The sequence below is a fragment of the Brienomyrus brachyistius genome, chromosome 23 (genome assembly GCF_023856365.1).
Source record: "Brienomyrus brachyistius isolate T26 chromosome 23, BBRACH_0.4, whole genome shotgun sequence".
NCBI lineage: Eukaryota > Metazoa > Chordata > Actinopteri > Osteoglossiformes > Mormyridae > Brienomyrus > Brienomyrus brachyistius.
The window spans coordinates 6,170,512-6,188,248 of record NC_064555.1 but is presented as its reverse complement, the minus strand read 5'-3'; the positions used below and the strand labels follow the sequence as shown (position 1 = coordinate 6,188,248).

Here is a 17,737-nt window from a genome sequence, read left to right as displayed (position 1 = left end):
GCGCCACGGGCAGGTGTCCTTTTGTCCCATCAAGAAGGTTAGCTGGCTGCTCAGATGTATGGTGCCACCACATGGTCACAGCTTTACGTCTCTAAAACCTGAGGCTTCTGGGTGTTCAGCAGGTCAATCAGAGACCGTAAGCGACAATGCTGACCTCCTTCTGCGGTTCATCATGGGGCCACCAAGACAGCTTGTACAGCAGAACATCTGAAGCAGTGGCCTTCCAGCTGACCCGGAAGCTGTCCGTAGTCACATCGCTGGTCCGGACGCCGCTCGGGGCAGGAACGGGCCCTGAGTCAGACACGGAAATCTAAGCTGAAATAGCACGCAGGGAACATGGCATGTGGCATAATGGCCAGAGTGTCAGATTAATAACAACATGAAAACCAGAGACTTGGGATTGATTGTTACAGAAATAAAAATATCCCATCCACCCCCACCTCCCAAAGAAAGAAAGAAATAATAAAGAAAATGTATATAGCAGGATCAAGCCAGAAAATATTGTTCTAGTATTGATGTGTATACTGTATTTTTACTTCTAATCAACCATTGTTAATCTACCTATGGGCTGAATTATTGGTCTATTAGCCTAGTGAGGGTTAGTATTAGGGTAACTGGTTAAGGTTCCAGGTTTAGGATAAATGAGTGTGAGGTTTAAGGTTAGCAAAAAGCATTGATTGGCGGCCTTACTGGTCGTGAAGCTCTTGGTAAGGGGTTCCGCCTGGGCGTCCTCATAGAGAGCGAAGACGGCCACCGTGTGCTCTGTGTTCGAAGTCAGGTTCCTCAACTGCAGTGTGGTGACCTGGCCCACATCCACCTGTCTCACAGTCAGAGTCAAAGAAAACTTTATTGTCATCTCATCGTAGAGAACAAATGGGGACTGTTGTGTACATAAATAAGACAAGACATTGTGCGCAGACAGGACTTCACTGGCGCTGGTCTGATCTTGTATCTCGCATCCCATTGTATGTGAGCTCACCTCAGTGGTCCGGACATCATTGGTCTTCACATACAAGATGCGGTAGCCCAGGACCTTCTTTGATGTGGCCTCCCACGTCAGTCTGGCAGAGCTGTGGTCAACGTTGGATATCTGGAGGTTACGAGGTGCCATGACGGGCACTGTGGAAATAGAAACAGGCTAAAACCAGCTAGTTTATGTAGTGAAAATAACAATCAGGCGATACATGTTGTTCAACGATATTTGACAATATTTGATGGTGGAGTAATCGCTGAGGAGCATCTGATATGGGTGCAGCAGCCCGACACCCACATGTGGTCTCCTGGTGAGTCATGGGGTCGCTGGCCTCCTCCCCATACATGACGTACACAGTCACAGTGTATTCGGTGGAAGGAATCAGCTTCTCCAGCTCGATATCCGTGACAGACTCCTCCACCTTCACCTGTGTGGAAGCCCAGGGGAGGATGATGAAACGTAGAGAAGGACACCAGCTGTCACGTCGTTGAGGTGGCACATCGAGTCCACGGTTGGCCAAGGTTACATCAGTTTTCCTCGGGCATCACTCAGAATAAGTGAGATTTTTAACAGAATGCCAGTAGATATTTCTGCTTCGCTTTAAAGGTATGATGTGCTGTGGTCAGAATCCTAAACATGCTCGGAAGATGAAGTAGAGTTTGAACCCAATGGACCTGATGCTCAGCCTGTTGCCCCAGGGCGTTAGCGGGGAGTCAGGCATGGTGATTTTAGAGTGAGGTGATCAGGTGAAGTCCTCAGTGTTACCTCCTTCTCATCAGCTACTCCGGAATCACTTAGCGGGGCGTACAGGATCATGTAGCCAGTGGCACCATCGACGCCCTTCCAACGAGCACGGAGGCTGTTGTGGGTCACATCGTAGAGCGTCAGGTCGTTCACCATAGGCAGGGTCACTAGAACACACCAACATGCCTGTGATCACGGGAGCGCCACACTCTGCCATGGACCTGGCCTGGCATGTGGATTTTGGTGCCCAAGGTCGAAACCGACAACTAAGGGAACCATTTGTGACCTCTGTGATCTACCCAAGGGCTCAGGCCTCGATTGACTCACAGGTAGTCTCGCTGCCGCGCAGGGCTTCGCTCGCGGCATTGACATAGACTGCGAATACGGCGATCTGGTACTCCGTCTGAGAGTTCAGGTACTGCAGCACCACGGAGTTCTCGCTGCCGTCCACCACGGCCTGAAGATCGAAGACAAAGCTCCCTGTCATGGACCTACGCTTGAAGGAGAAGATCTAGACACCAGTGGAGAGTAACGGCCATGAGAAACCATAACATGATGGTTGGTCACCTCGTCTGGAGTCCCCCCCTTGGTGGGATAGAACACCACTCGGTATTTCTCCACAGTCCCAGAGGGGTGGCTCCAGGACACCCGGAAGCTCCTGGCAGTCACCTCAGACGTCTGAAAATCCTGGGGGGATGCTAGCGTTACTGGCCCCGTTGACTCTCCTGGATGTATAATGAATGATACGTTTAGGGTAGACATACACACTGCAAACCAGCACTTGTACCTAAACACCATAGGAGGACATTGCTAAGGTCCATCCACTGATGTCTATCTAGTTTGGGCTCGTGATGTGACATCACCTCCACGTGTAAATAGAGGCATGGAAACCAAACTACAGGTAAACTTTGAATCTATGCTTTTATTTCTCCTCCAAAGGCTCCGCCCTCCAGTGCTGCTGTAATGATCCAACAGTGTAGCCTTGCCTGTTATTTCCTTGCCCTGTTGCTCCACCCTCTGGCACAGGGTCTTGGTGAGGCTCTCCACAATGGTGCTCATCATGCTGAAGTCGGCCACGTTGTAGACGTGCGTGTCCTCGGGAGGCGAGGAGATGGCCTTCAGCTCATTCTCATCTGCATTCTTGACGCCTTTGCCCAGGAAACATGGCAAGTCGAGACCCATCTCACCCTCTGCTCTCAGCTACTGCTACATGCCTTAATCAAATGTAATGTTTTCTGCCATCTGAACCCTGAAGGATTTAGGTTTCTTCTTCCAAGATGTGAACAAATCAAATATCCCACGATCACCTCCAAAATATTTCCCAATTCTCTTAGTAGACTAATTTGTTTACAACTGAATTTCTAATTAGTACAGATTATAAAGAATAACTGCAAAACTCTAGCAAACAACTATTTCTTGGGAGGGTAAATTTATATTACAGAAACCACAATGTCAATGAGCTGTGCAACATAAAAAGGTTATTATTGTGAAGGGTAAACAGTGAGTTACTCATACCAATGGCGAAAAGCTCAATGCCCGCCTCTCGAAGGCTGTGGGCTGGAGGGATGACATCATCCTGAGACTTCCCATCAGTGATCAGGATGCCGATTTTGGGAATGCCTGGCCTGGCCCCTGACTCCGGCTTGAAGCTGTTCTCCAAAATGTAAGTCAGAGCAAGACCTGCAGAGACAGAAAAGCATCATGAAGTGGGAAGCTTCTCAGTTTTACTTACATAAAAATGTTCCGAGGGCAGAAGGAAAAATGATTGGTTGAGAGCGCTAACCAATAATATTGCAGAGAAGGTGGGTCCAAGCAATCATGAGATCAACCAATCAGATGTCTTGGTCCTGCCTCCTCTAGTAGTTTGGACCCAGCTCCTCTACAATCTGATTGGGTATGTCTCTGTACCAATCTTTTTTTTTCTGCCCTCAGAATATTTTTGTGTAAGTAAAATTCCCACAAGCTAGCTCACGTATCTTGATGCTACCCAGTGTTCTTTCCTGTTAGCCTATTAACACAGATACTAGTCAATGTATCTCGATCTTCGCCAATTTGTTTTGCTGATAGCCAATTAGCACGGATGCCAGTCCATGCACCTGAATGCAAGCAAACCCCACTGATCATGAGGGACAGGGCACAGGCAGCTTTTGAAATGACTGAGCTACAAGGTAACTGACACATGACCAAGAAACAGAAACTGAGCAACCATACTGAACGCTATAGGACAGAGGTCAGGCAGACCGTGGTCTGGGTCCGGACACAGAAGCTGTCCCATACAGACCCGGACCGATAGCCAGAACAGAATGAATGATTTAAAACCTGACGGGGCGCAGCTTTTGTAGTCTTTTCGGTAGTTTTTTTAGCACTAGTACCGCCGTTTCCCATGCCAATGAACGTCAAACGCCTTTAACCACCAAGCAAGACGTAGTTAAGCGTATGCAGCCGTCTGTTTGCGCTAATGTGCCATTAGTGTTAATTGCAGCAGCGAAGCTAACACCTGCAACCAAAAAGCCGTAATGTTCCTAATAGACTGGCTGCTCTGTCCTGAAATCCTACAGCTGAGAAGTTTTCAAACACAGTATGTATTATATAACATGTTGGATAAATAGACGTAGTTTATTGGTGATTTCATGTTAGTTGAAGTTTCCGCTTTTTAACAACTGTATAAAGTAATGCTACTTGTCATATAAATCAACTCAGGTGAAACAAGGAACGTACGTTTTCAGGGTTGCCAGATCTCAAGAATCTGGCATGACGCGCTTTCAGACTCACGCGGGAAATCTTATGGCAAATCTATATTATTCCATTACTATACTATATTACATCCATACCTAAAGTTAGCTATGTCAAAAGCGTATTTACACGGGGTGCAGACATCTCAAACTGAAAATCTCACTCCAGCCAGCTGGCCGAAGTTCTATGTCACGTGACAATAAAGATTGTCAAAAAGTTTTTGAATTGTACTGAATTAATTGGATTTGACAGTCGGGTATTGATTACATGCAATGTTGATACAACTAATAGGCTACCGGTCAGCGTGTTCCCGCCTTTGTACGGCAGGTTCCTCGCAGCATCGATCACAGCATCTTTGGTGCTGTAGGCATTCAGATGCCACTCAATCCGGGGATCCCCGCTGTACTGGGCCAGTCCTAGCAGGGACATTCACACAAACAAGACCGTCAGAAAGAATTATAGCAGTACTACTTGAATACAGTTGGAATGAAAGACAAGATGACTAGACGACACCAAAGGTATTGAAGAACCAACAGTCCAACGAAGATGTGTGCAGGAATAAGAAGACCAAGGGGGGGAGCTTTGAGGTCAACAGCCTGTCACTCACCTATGCGTGTCTTGTCAAAACCCACATTGAAGGCGCTCACCAAGCTCTCCAGGAATGTACGCACCAGGCGGAAGTTCAACCTGCCAATGCTCCAGGAGCCATCGACCAGGATGACGATGTCGGCCACAGATGGGGTCTTACACTGGAACTGGTCCCCTGCGATACGGAGAGCCATGTGATCATAACAGCTGAAAGATCATCACATCGCAGCTGATGACAACATCAACGCTATGGAACTTTGATGCACAGGTTTGGTCCACTGTCCACACTAAAAATAAATTCGACCCCCTCCCCCTCCCCACAAGAACACAGCTTTCAGGATTTACAACAATGTTTTTATTGCAAAGTTTGAGATATGAACAAACACAAAGAAATACACCGACAGAAACGTAACCAAAAGCAGCTATCTCTGGAAAACAACACCAACCGCCAAAGCGGAGATGAATTTTGGATGTCACTGGGCTTCCTGGACAGAACACCGGCTCTTGTTTTATCGTGAACCATAAAACATTCATATGTAATGCTCCCCCTGTCAGTGCTACCCAGACCCAGCGGATCTCAGAGGTCCACTATGAATAAGCTAGCAGGGGAAAGCTAAGGAGGAGCCACCGCTAGCTCTGGATGAATAAACTCCTTCAACCAGAAAACTAGCGCAGGAAATGACTTTCGCTTTTAATCCCTGGACGCAAATTGGCCGGGAGTCCAGAGAAATTCCATACCCCACTTCTCACGAGGTGGCCTCTTTCTACCCACTTTACACACTGAGCACTTGCAAAGTGGTATTAACCAGGAAGAAAAGGTGTTGTCTGTGGCCCACTTTTCAGGATGGCTGTCACAACAAGCTCAAATGCATAGGACAGGAACTTGTCTGGGTTAGCGGGCTTCTACGGGAGAATGCTGTAGGGCTACAGCCAATGGCAGGAACACTTATATCAACAGGCAGTGAGAATGCTTGCATTTGATGAAAGCACCATTCTGAGATTAAGTGATTTTGGCCGACGGCACATTGTAACAACATGGCGACGAGAGTCAGGCCCCTGACTTCATTCTTCTTCTCAGCGTTAGCTCCGGCAAATGGCTAGATCAGCAGCAGGGTGTGTCAGGTCACGTGGCTCGGATTTCTGGGTCGCAGGCCGTCGCTCTTCAGGCTAAACAGCTGTGGATTGCAACATACTGTTCCTCTGCCTTCCCATCAACCCACTGGGACCGTTAAACCTTCAGGAGCGTCTTTCCGTCCGCTGCCTGGTTGTGTTGGAGAAAGGATAAACACGAGATTCTGGTCAAAATAATGAGCGCCGTGCTTTTCAAAAAAGACAAATCCGAAAATCACCGACGAACAAACCTCCAAGATGTGTTTTTATATCATATTAAATTTCCATCCACAGGTGTCAACATGATTTCAAACACGGCCCCCGAAGTGCGTCGCACCGTAAGAGTATGGCCGCAAGCATATTGGCAATAGGGCTGCATGATATCGTATCACAATATATTTCTGATTTCTATGCATGTGCAATAATTGCCAGGACTTTTCAGGATGGGCAAAAAAAAATGAGCATAGACGTACTACATTGACATTTACCTACGTTCACAATTTGATAACCAGATTAGCAGTACTGCTAAAATATTGTTGAGAGGGATATCGCGATGCCCAAAAGTTAGCAGTCTGTGTGAATTCGGCATTCCCTCACGATCATTAAATTCGGTTAGCGGTTTACATGCAACCGTTGCGGTAAATCATGGAAGCGGCGAGCGCTGAAGTGGCGGCGAAGAGTGGGACAGCTCAGCAGCCGCGGCGTTTCAAATGAGGAGATACTGCCGTGAACGAGGTAAAAAGGCATTGGTGGTGTAGCAGTGCTTTCTGCGGCTTAAAGTCCAACACGTTTGTCAAACATAAGGATACGCCAAATTTACAGAGATTACTAAATTTGGGCACCGCGATACGCCTCTCATTAATATTTTAGGAGTACTACTAACTCTACTTAACAAATTGTGAGCTTATGTAAATGCCCGTGCAGTGCTGAACAACGGGTGTCCTGACAACGCCTGTCACCCAAAGCCCTGTAATAACATTGCGTTTGGCAGCACTGATGTGTGCCTGTAGACACAACTTGTGGCAAAACCGGTACCTTATTTGACACGCGCTATTAGTAGATAATAACAAATTCTGTTTGGCTGTAGTTTATTTCGGGTAAATTTCATCTCCTTATTTGTTTTGTAGGTGGCACAATATTAAGAATGAATATTTCAAATAATCGTGCCACGCTGATCAGAAAATAACAGGGAAACCACAACTGCCCTTAGCCGACCCTCAAAAGCAGGGCTGTGAGGTGAAGAAGCTGCAAGATGGCGTGGGAACCTAAAACTGGAGCCTAATACCCCCCTCCCCGCTTCATATCAGTCTCTCATCCTGCCACTCATGGCCTTTTTACATCACCATCTTACTTAAGAGACATATCCAAAAACATGGGGGGGGCAGTTTCAGAAACTGAACGCTTCTGCCGTCACATATAAGTACCAAGGACTTGGTGTTGGCATTTTCATGCTGTTTTGACAGTTTAGTTTATAATCAGGCTGGCACTGCATTCTCAGAAAAGCTCCTCGGGGAAACACAACACAGATTGAGAGAGCAGGTCTGGAAAACAGAGCCGCAGAGAAAAGGCAGCCATTGTGAGCCGGGTGAAAAGGGTGCGTGTAAATCGGCCTGCCTCTTTGAAGCGTCACAAAAAGCCCCTCTGAGTTCACACACGGGCAGCCCAGCCCGGGGAAATTTACTGCCCTTTCCTTGTAGCCATCGAACTGGAAAAATAGAAAAAACCATTCCCACCACCTTACAGACCTACGCTTATGCCGCTTTTGAGGATTGCATCAAACTGACCAGCTAGCAAGAGTTTCTGCTGTAAGTCAACGCTTTGAGAAAGATTTGTTTACATCACCCAATTACTTATCAGCCAAGTGTGACGTCTTACGCTATTATCCTGGAGTCCATCTTTGAAATGCACGCAAATGCTTCACAGAACCTTGTTAAGAAATCCCCAGCCAGCTCTTTCAGCCTCTGCAATTCTGCACTACTTCAAAAATTGTGCTGTCAGATCTTTCAGCCAATCACGCGTGTCTCTCCATCACGTGATCCCAGTTAACTCCTGCTGACCCTGAACCCTATGTTTGCATTAGCTTGAACGACAACAATCATTGTGTCAGGGTAGTACGATACCACTGATACCCGTTGCTTCAGGCTATACAGATAAAATCTCATTGGCCATATTATGTGGTGTCCTCTCACCTCATTGGCTGAACCATAACCGTACATGACACCTGAAGGGATAGGGGGGGATGGTACAATATTGCCATAACAATAACCTCACCCTGAACAGGAATTCAGGAAACACAGCATTAGTCACATAGCAGGAGTCACAGACCAATCCCTACTGATGACTCTCTAGTGGAAACATCAGCATCTTCCAACCCACAGATCTCAGAGATGCTGAGGTAGACAGGGAACATTAGATCAATCCACAGCTTGTCAACACCTGTCAACAGCAAAGGAAGTGAACTTAACAGGTCATCTCACATACTTGCACTCTGTAGAAGCTGGAGGTAAAGTTTCTGACCTCAGGTTCACTACATACCAAGCCAGCGACTGCGCAATTACTAAGAACAGTCATTCACCAGTCGAAAACCAGTAACCAGGTACACAGGTATACTGATTTTCTGATTTCTTCCCTAAAATTACATAAACGCATACAATAAACAGTTTAATCACCCACCCGACATCTGGAAAAATTTAAATGTATAGCCTTATGTTAAGAGCCCAGCCTGGTATATATTGGCAGCATTCTTTGTCCACATTCTGGTGATGAACCACTAACGTAGGCCCAAGGTTGAGTACAAGCACTTGTCCAGCACCAGGTCCACCTGGACACCCTCTGGGAGTAACATCAGGCAGGTGGAATCGAGGTGGGGTCTTGATTATCTTCGAGGAGAAGCCGGTAACACATCTCAGTGGTATTCTGCAAGTGCAGGCAGGAAGCTGTCAGGAAGCTAGCGATTTGCAGCAGGCAGGAGGAAGACGGCCTGGGGTTACGTGTCATGGCCCTCCCAGAGTGGGTGGGATAGGGGGCTCTCTGTACGCCTGTTTCTCAGGAGGGCGCACAGCCTGAAAATCCTCGCCAAAAAAGTCAGAACCCAAAACACATTAAGAATAATAATAGATCCGCAGAAGAATTATAGTACTTAACGTTTACAAATAATAAAGGATCAGATGAGATCCTTTTCAGTAAATAAGTGAGCATTTATTTAGCTCACATTACAGACTGACGCAGGTGTTCCTCTTGCCAGGTGCGTGGATGAAATCGAGAGGAATTAGAAAGTGAAAGTAAGTTGAGAGGGAGATGCGTCATATTCACATGAGCTGAAATGAGTCTCTTTGTCAGTTTTGTTTTAAACAAGCCTTTGTTGGGGTCGTGCAGGTTAAACGGCAACACTAACCAGGCCTCAGTGGTACTCATGCCCTGGCCAGTGCCAGCAGTAACTCATGACTCTCACAATTAAACGGTTGCTTTCACAAACAGTGAAGAACCAGAGAACCAGAAATTGTGTCCAGCCTCACACTTGAGCAACTGGACCAAAGCAATTGGCACAAGAAACTTACATCAACACTGTTACACACTGAATTGTCGCTACTGAGTTTCCTCCCTGCGATACTGACTACTTTAATCAAAAAATAGCAGATCAGGCCAGGATACAGCAGAAAACCGAAAGATCTGCAGTCCCAGCGTGTCGACATTGCTGAACATGGATGATTTAGCGCCTGCTAACCCAACTGGCTGCAGGCCTCAGTCGTTACTGCAAGTCAGATCTCTACCCTTCAGGCTTTCCAGGCAAGGCACATGTCATTCTACAATTGAGTTTATGATGTTCAAGCAGAACCTTATTTATGAAAACTGATTTATTATCCCAAAGGGATTTAGCAGCCAGAGGAGATGAAAACTGAACGGCATGACGGATAGATTGACCTTGGGCATTCAGCTGGCAGTTAGCTAAGCTATCACCGTGTGGAATTTCAACATACACAAAGTTCTGTCATTACACGAGTTTCCAAAATGCGAATCAACTCATGCATTATTGACAAATAGGGGAAAGATGTCTATATAATTATTTTGGGTGTCTGCAGAAAAATGAAACACAGATAGCTCTAAGGGACTAAGATTAAACCCCTTGGGAACCAGACACCAATCACTACAAGCAGGTTCTCTGTTTTAAACAGCATGGCCGTTGATGTAGATCTTTGTTAATGACGACCTCATCTTCGGGAATCTTCAACTTCTTAACACTTGTAACTTCATTACAATGTCATCCAGTGGGCAGGATCTTTGACCTTGAAGATGGATGGGATTTCTCTTACTTCCCATCAAAGGATATTTTAAACAGGGCCTTTCGGTCTTTGTCAAAAAACTCACCCTTCAGTCTTTTCTATTCCCCCTTGACCCTCCAGTGGTTCTAAACAGAGCTGTAACTGATGTGCAGCTACTCTCTGATGTTGGAAACCCAACAACACCTCAGCACTACTTCTCACTATGGATTGTATTCCGTTGCACAAGAGACAATCTGAACTGACGGTTGTGTACATTCTCAGAACAGGCGCTCGAGACACACTCTCGAAACATACTCTCACTCATTCTTGCAATTCCCAGGATACAACATTGGTGATTCAACGACAGAGTTCCTAGTTTATGAAATAGCCTGCCGACATAAAGCCATGTCACTCAGGTCTCAGCATTGAAATCCCTGTCAAATTTAGCCTATTTACTGTGGCTCATTTTAACCAGACCACTGAAGTGCTACTGCTCTGCGTTTCCATATCAGTGTTTCTCATCCTGGTCCTCAGGGACTCCCACACAGTCCACTGCTCTGTAGTTCCATCACGTCTGTACCAACAGCGCCCCCTTGCTTCCCTGAGGTACCTCATCGGTACATGGGCTGAACAGGACAAAGGCCAGAAGAAAAGGCTACCATTAGACTCCAGATTTTCACAATACGCGCACACCTGCTTCTGATTCCCACAATACAGCATGTCCGCAGAGGGAGGGGCAGCCTGTTGACCTTGGACCCCCCTCCTGGAGGCTCTTCTTTCATTTATCTACCACAGGACGTTCTTTCCTCTCCTCCTTTGTTCTCACTCCCCCACTTAAAGATACTCTATAAAATTAATGGCTGCTGTGTTCATCTATGACCCTGTAATCTTTAAGCTCTTCAGACCAGCAGTGGTTGAAACAGCCGTAAATTTAAAATAAACAATGTTGAATAGAAGCTAATACCAGCAGAAGAAATATGAAACATGACTCATAATTCTTCTGCAGATACAGTTAGTCATTTCCTGCCCTCCTATTGGTGCATCACTTTATGGAAATGCCTGGCTACAAGGTGGACCCATAACCATGGTGCCGGACTGGGTTAGCAACAAGCCCCGCCCACATCCCCCCACTATTCTGCATTTTGAACAATGACAGATGGCGCAAACTCATTAACATCCTCTCTCTGCCAATGAATGTGCGTGTGTGTATTTTGGAATGCGATGTTATAGACAGGTGTGAACTCTGACCTCTGCTATCATTCTTTTTTTTTTTTTACTGCAGGCCCAGACAAAGTAAGTCAGAAGATGTTCTAAAATCTTAAAAAAAAGATTTTAAAGCTTTTGTGCCGTGTACGTTGTGAATAAGGTTTTTTTTTCACCTTTCCATGACAACAAAGTGCATGCAAGCTCCCAGGTACATCTCAGCAAATACTTCCACTTATTTTAATCAACAAAATTCTATTTTTTTCATCGGGCCACATTTTTGCATCTCGACTCTCAGCAGACAAAACAGCCAAAGCACACGGTAACAAATGTAGTATTGTCTGTACGTAATAGATCATAAAACCCTCACTGGGTGCCTTGTCTTCAGCTCGCTTTTGGTACAGCCGCGCAAATGCAAGAAATCTTAAGTTCTTACCTCGCATGTGCTATTCCTTCTGAGTTGTTCAGTCGCCTACGGGCAGCCATTCGAAGGCGCCTGTCTCTACCCTCTCAGACACACACATGAGTCTGGACCGAACTCCAGGCCTCTCCTCCAGCATGGCACCTTCAGTAACATCTCACTCTCGTTGTTCACGTCGGAGGATGAGCAGGAACTTGCCGTGTGTTCATTCTGACATGCCCATCCGAGCCAACCAGTTTCCCCTGAGGTTTCAGCAGTGGTGTTTACCACCATTTAAACCACGCATTTACGTGGGCCCCCTCGAGGTTTGGAGACCCCTGTTGGTCACAAGTAGTCACTACACTGTGAAGGGTGGGGACCCATGAAGGCCTTCTAGAGTTGGGCTGCAAAGACAACAGAGCCGCTTCTGCTGTAGTTGAAGCAGAATGCTCCATGACCCGGTACCGGAGAGGCAGCTGGGAGACGTACGAAGTCAGGTCAGCCCAGCCTGGTGTATACTGGTGAATATGAGAAGCTGAAGCAGTCAGTCCTGAGCTCCCAGTGGAAGGCAACAGCCTGGGTCTCGTCTCCTTACCTTCTGTGATCCTGTTGGCTTCCTCAACCACACTGGCCACCTTTAGTCCCTGGGGCTCAACACCTTCATCCGGACGCACATCTTGTGCTATAATGTACACGCACAGCCAACAAAACGTCAAGGTGTTAATACACAGGCACGTTAATGCATGACATTAAATAGACATGAAACCATTTGACACGCGTTTTGACTGTATTTACGACATACCTGCACAGGTCGACACAGATTAACCTCAACTCTGCTTGGCCCATTAACCCCTATATTACCAGATAAATGGGTAATGTTCTAAAATTCAATACATGTTGTCGTTTCTCTAAAACAGGTCATTATGGGATTTACATATAGGGGCCCAGCAGAAAGCAGAGTTTGATCAGAAAAAAGGACCAGCTAGAATAAATTAAACCCTCCACAGGCACTAATGGAACCTTTTCTTCCTGTATGTCAGTGTTTTTCAATCCGGTCCACATTTTTGCTCCCTCCCAGCTCCTGGGGGGCTCCCCTTGGACCAGACTGAGAAACACTGCTGTAGGTTAATAAGAATAAAATTTATTCAAGCTGCACCAATTAACTTTGTACTAGAGGAAAGCTGTGTGCTTTTCTTATATTAATTTGGTTTTATATTCAGCGTTGGTCCATACTTCAGGACTGCAGTGAATGCGCTTCTGGCCATTATTAGACATCTGCCAGGAAGCCATCTGTCCATGCCCTCGAGGGTAGGACTTACTCACAACGCTCCAACACGCACAGAACTGAGTTTATATTTCGTTAGCAGACATACTGTTCTCTGATACTCAGCATAATACTCTACTTGCAGGTGCTTTATGACTTTACTGTAGACACCACTGCTTCAGGGTCACCCAACAGTGACTGGGGTACTGATGTTCGGAAGCTTTGTTTCCGTACCTGTGAATGTACCTTGCAGTGGTTTACTCCTCTGGTTTCCACTCACTGCGAACACCTTGGTCCTGTACTCCAAACTGGCATTGAAGTTGTCTATGACAACTTTGTTCTCTGCCTTGGGCAGCTGTGACTCTGTTACTTTGCCACCTGCGATTGGGGTCAGAAGGGATGTCATGAGCTGCAAGATATTTGTGTGGTTTTTCTGCTGATCGTTTGGTACAATATATGTCCAGCAACCAGGGGGTGCCAACGAGCAGACACCTATATTTGTCCCTGGAAAAACTCCACCTGCCACACTGTACCCTGATTACTGGCCAATGCTACTTGCTGCCTTAAACTGATGATGGCAGACTGGGCTGGAGCAGCCATTACCATTGAGGGGTAGTGTGTGGATCAGTGGGTTTGGACTCTGTGCCTGTAACTGGAAGGTTGCTTCATGGACTGGCTGGTCCTGCTCTCTCTATTGTACGTCACTTTGGATTAAAGCATCCTCGAAATAAATAAGTGAATGGAAAACACCACTGCTCAGAGGAAGCGGGAGAAGCTCATTTAGCACCGCGCTCTTAACTGCTACGCCACCTGCTGGCCAAAGCATAACTGCAAGGCGGTGATTATGTCAGACATTTTTGAGGATGCAGAGAGTCCACACCCACCGATAGTCAGAAAGACGATTCCATATGGCACTACGATCCATTTTGGTTAAAAAGCGGCAATCCACTGCATATGAACCTGCCGGCCTTTTTGCTTTCTACCTCGAGCGAAACAGAATCACAAAACAAACACAGCAAACAAACGAGGCTTTAGAGCCAGGAAGAGGTGCCTGTATGTGAGCACGGGCAGTTACGCAGATATTGTTTGTCTTGAAGAGGCTTTGCCAGTGAATTTTGGCGGAGATTCAAGACATCGGGACACCCCACCCTCACCAACACAAGCCCTGAGGCGTTCATTCTATTCACCCGCGCCTGATTGCTGAGGTGTGCCAGCGAATGCAGTGGAGAAGGAACAGTGTGTGGTTTAATCTACATTCCTGGACCTGTACACACTGGGGACTGGCTGGCGTAAAACCGCAGAGGAGAACCACCTCACTCTGCTCCTCAGGGGTCAGACAGTGCAGCACTGATATCCTCATTTTCTTATCGTTTGCTGTGAGTGTAATATAAATTCTGTAAGTGTGAAAGCAGATGTTAAGTACTGCTTGTCAAGCACGGCTTTTATGTAAGCAGCTCAGTTTGCTGCAGGAGCCGCAACAGCATGGACATTAAGACAAGAACCATGAAGGCATTATTCTGTCCTCACCTGGCACCCCCTCCCATTAAAATGCTTTTCGTTACCAATCAGGCATGTAGCCAGGTAGCGAAATTACGGGTCTGAACCCCTTTGAAATTTCTACGGAGGGGGACCTCCCCCCTTTCAAGGGCAGCGAAATTTACAATAAGGCACGTATCGGTAGGGTTGCTGGACCCCCCCACAAAATTTACTTCTGGCTGCTGGCTGGGTTCTCACACCCTGTCCAAAACATTTCCAAAACATTCATTCAAATTACATTAATGTAGTAGAAACTGAGATCTTGCCATAGTTCAAACAGAAGTCAGGATTTATGTAGCTTGTGTTTAAGGCTGTATTAAAAGCAATCCTGTATGCAGTATATAAAACAGCAGAAGGTCCCCAGTAACAGACTGGGATCCCCCCCATTTCTGCCAGCCTCCAATACAGTGCAATCCAAGCACTGTGGGGAACTGCTGGCATCCTCTGTCAATCAGGTCTTTTTTTTAACCCCCATAGCAAACTTTTCACCATGTGAAAAGTATACTGACTGGATTACATACTGAGGATGGATTACATACTGAGACTGGATTACATACTGAGTCTGGATTACATACTGAGTCTGGATTACATACTGAGGATGGATTACATACTGAGACTGGATTACATACTGAGTCTGGATTACATACTGAGGATGGATTACATAGTGAGACTGGATTACATACTGAGGATAGATTACATACTGAGACTGGATTCACCATATGAAGACCGTAAAAAAAAATCAACACAAACGGATCGATCCAACGTACCTGGGTGTGCATTATAAACGAACATATAGCCGTCGAAATCTCCTCGTGGTTCTTTCCACGATACCAGCAGTTTGTCAAAACTCAGCAGTGTATAACGCAATTTCCGTGGAGGTGAAACTATAGCGGGGAACATAAAGAAAAGGACAGCCGTCTTGTTAGTCGCCGAGAAGATCCCACTGGAGACGGTCACAAATCAGTTCCAGGTCCAACAGACGGAACGTCCCAAGGGTGGAATCGAATAGAGCTGCCAAACTGTAAAACAGTCCATAGACATGCATTGTTTTCTATCTTAGCTTGAATTTCCAATTCCACCCAGGTTTAGTTAACACATACTCGTACCGGGCTTTGAACATCATAAGGGCATCAGGACAGACGTGATGGCAGCGACAGATGTTACACAGAGACCAATCACACTCTCTAAATGAAGAAACTCTTTCGAAGCGGACACTGCTAAATTTTTAATTTCCTGTGTTTGCCAAAAGCATCTGATTTATTCATAGGAAATGGTTATTCGTGTATGGATGGCAGCTTCGCAGGAGTTTTCATTAGAGAATATGATGGTTTTTTTCCCCAGATATAAACACAGAGAGAGACACAGAAAGAGAGATACTGGAATAGTTTTGTGAGCGTCTAACACAGAACATCTACGTCTATGGTAGGTGTGAAAAAGCACTTTCACCATCCTTCTGCCGTCTACATAAGCTCTGCTATGTAGACATGACCAGACCCATCCTGTTCCCAACCAGAACTGAGGCAGCTCAACCGAAACAGCAGGAAAACGGAGCGGCGGCCTCACAAACCCCGCAGTTTGTGTTCTCAGAGAAAGAGGGACGTAGCGCCGACGTTCCCTTTACATACCAGCACGTTCATCCCCCAGAAAGAAAGAGCTTGTATGGAGTAACAATCAGCCCTCAGTGAAGAGCCAGACCATCAGAAGTGGAGGTATGCAAATTTCACACAGTCTGGCACCCACTAATTATTTTGGAAACAAGGAATATTTAGAGAGATAAAAAAAAGCAAATAATAGCGTAACAAGATCACCAACCTGGAAGAGGGGATGAGGCGTCTGCTGGGTTTATTTCTCTGTGAAGAAAGACCTCTCTCCTTGGAGTGGGTGAAGGAATTCACTCTCGGAAAACCGTGCGAGCGCGTGACCGTGCGCATGTGTGTCTGCTGGTGTGTGTGTGTGTGTGTGCATGCGTGTGAGCTCTTGCATGTTTAGGGGAATCCTGCATCCATGTACAAAGAAAAACAAATGTACGCACAGACCATGTGACATTAGCAAGGACAGTGAGGTCACGCCCAGTTGATCGCCAAAGCACTTATCACATTTCCGGCGTACATCCAGCCTGGCAAACAGCACAGCAAGGAGCAGAGAGGATGATGCAAACATCACCATGTCAGCAGACAATAAGAACTGGCTTCTGGAATGGTCCTGTTAGACCAATTTGAAACACGCATCAGAGTCTGACAACTGCCTGTAATTCCCCCAATTTCCCCGAAAATCCGCTGGGTTTTCATCGTGATATCAGACATTCTCACATTCCATTAAACCACCATCCTCAACGCAAGACATAACCTCGAGGGTATAAGTTTAGGTTGAGCATTGGGGGGTTGAGGTCTCCACCCATTTAAGGGGGTCAAGAGAGTTGAATTGGCTGGTTTTGATTATTGTGGGGAGGTTGGAGGGGTCGCACTCCCCCATCTCGACAATAATTTACGCCAGGGGTTGCCAGTCTTATCCGCAAAGGGCCGGTGTGTATGCAAGTTTTCGCTGCAACTCCCTAATTAGGTCACTAATTAGAGGACTGATTGGCTGAAGAGTCCTCACACCTGGGTTTGAACAGCTGACCTAAAGGTTACCCCAAAAACCCACATATACGCCAACCCTTTACGAATATGATTGGTCACCCCTAATTTACATCCATGCATAACTCTACCGCTGCACTTTCTTACCACCAGTCAAAGTTTCTTTACGGAAAACTGTCACAGCGAGCAGTTATGGACAGAGAATCCTCCCACGCTCAGCTAGGCACAGACACGCCTCTACCTGCCCGTGGCACGAGCGCTGCGGGGGTCTCGACCCCCCCCCAGCACCTGCCGAAATCACCTCGGAGGGCCGTGTCTCAACAAAAGCACAACGCACAACAGGGAGGAACT

At 46.4% G+C, this 17,737-nt stretch overlaps 1 protein-coding gene across 50 annotated transcripts in view; it reads right to left on the bottom strand.

The window, feature by feature from the left end:
- The window catches only part of LOC125718884 (collagen alpha-1(XIV) chain-like), a 41,202-nt gene that overhangs the window by 21,931 nt on the left and 1,534 nt on the right, over positions 1–17,737 (bottom strand). For all 50 annotated transcript variants that reach the window (XM_048993126.1, XM_048993151.1, XM_048993123.1 and 47 more), the window contains exons 3-16: positions 15,578–15,694; positions 13,509–13,652; positions 12,606–12,692; positions 5,058–5,213; positions 4,747–4,866; positions 3,233–3,397; positions 2,704–2,865; positions 2,285–2,442; positions 2,045–2,174; positions 1,739–1,884; positions 1,271–1,400; positions 980–1,119; positions 691–817; positions 155–291 (exon numbers count right to left, since the gene is read on the bottom strand). In XM_048993126.1, coding sequence (XP_048849083.1) covers positions 155–291; positions 691–817; positions 980–1,119; positions 1,271–1,400; positions 1,739–1,884; positions 2,045–2,174; positions 2,285–2,442; positions 2,704–2,865; positions 3,233–3,397; positions 4,747–4,866; positions 5,058–5,213; positions 12,606–12,692; positions 13,509–13,652; positions 15,578–15,694 — 1,919 coding nt within the window. The remainder of the gene's footprint in view (positions 1–154; positions 292–690; positions 818–979; positions 1,120–1,270; positions 1,401–1,738; positions 1,885–2,044; positions 2,175–2,284; positions 2,443–2,703; positions 2,866–3,232; positions 3,398–4,746; positions 4,867–5,057; positions 5,214–12,605; positions 12,693–13,508; positions 13,653–15,577; positions 15,695–17,737) is intronic.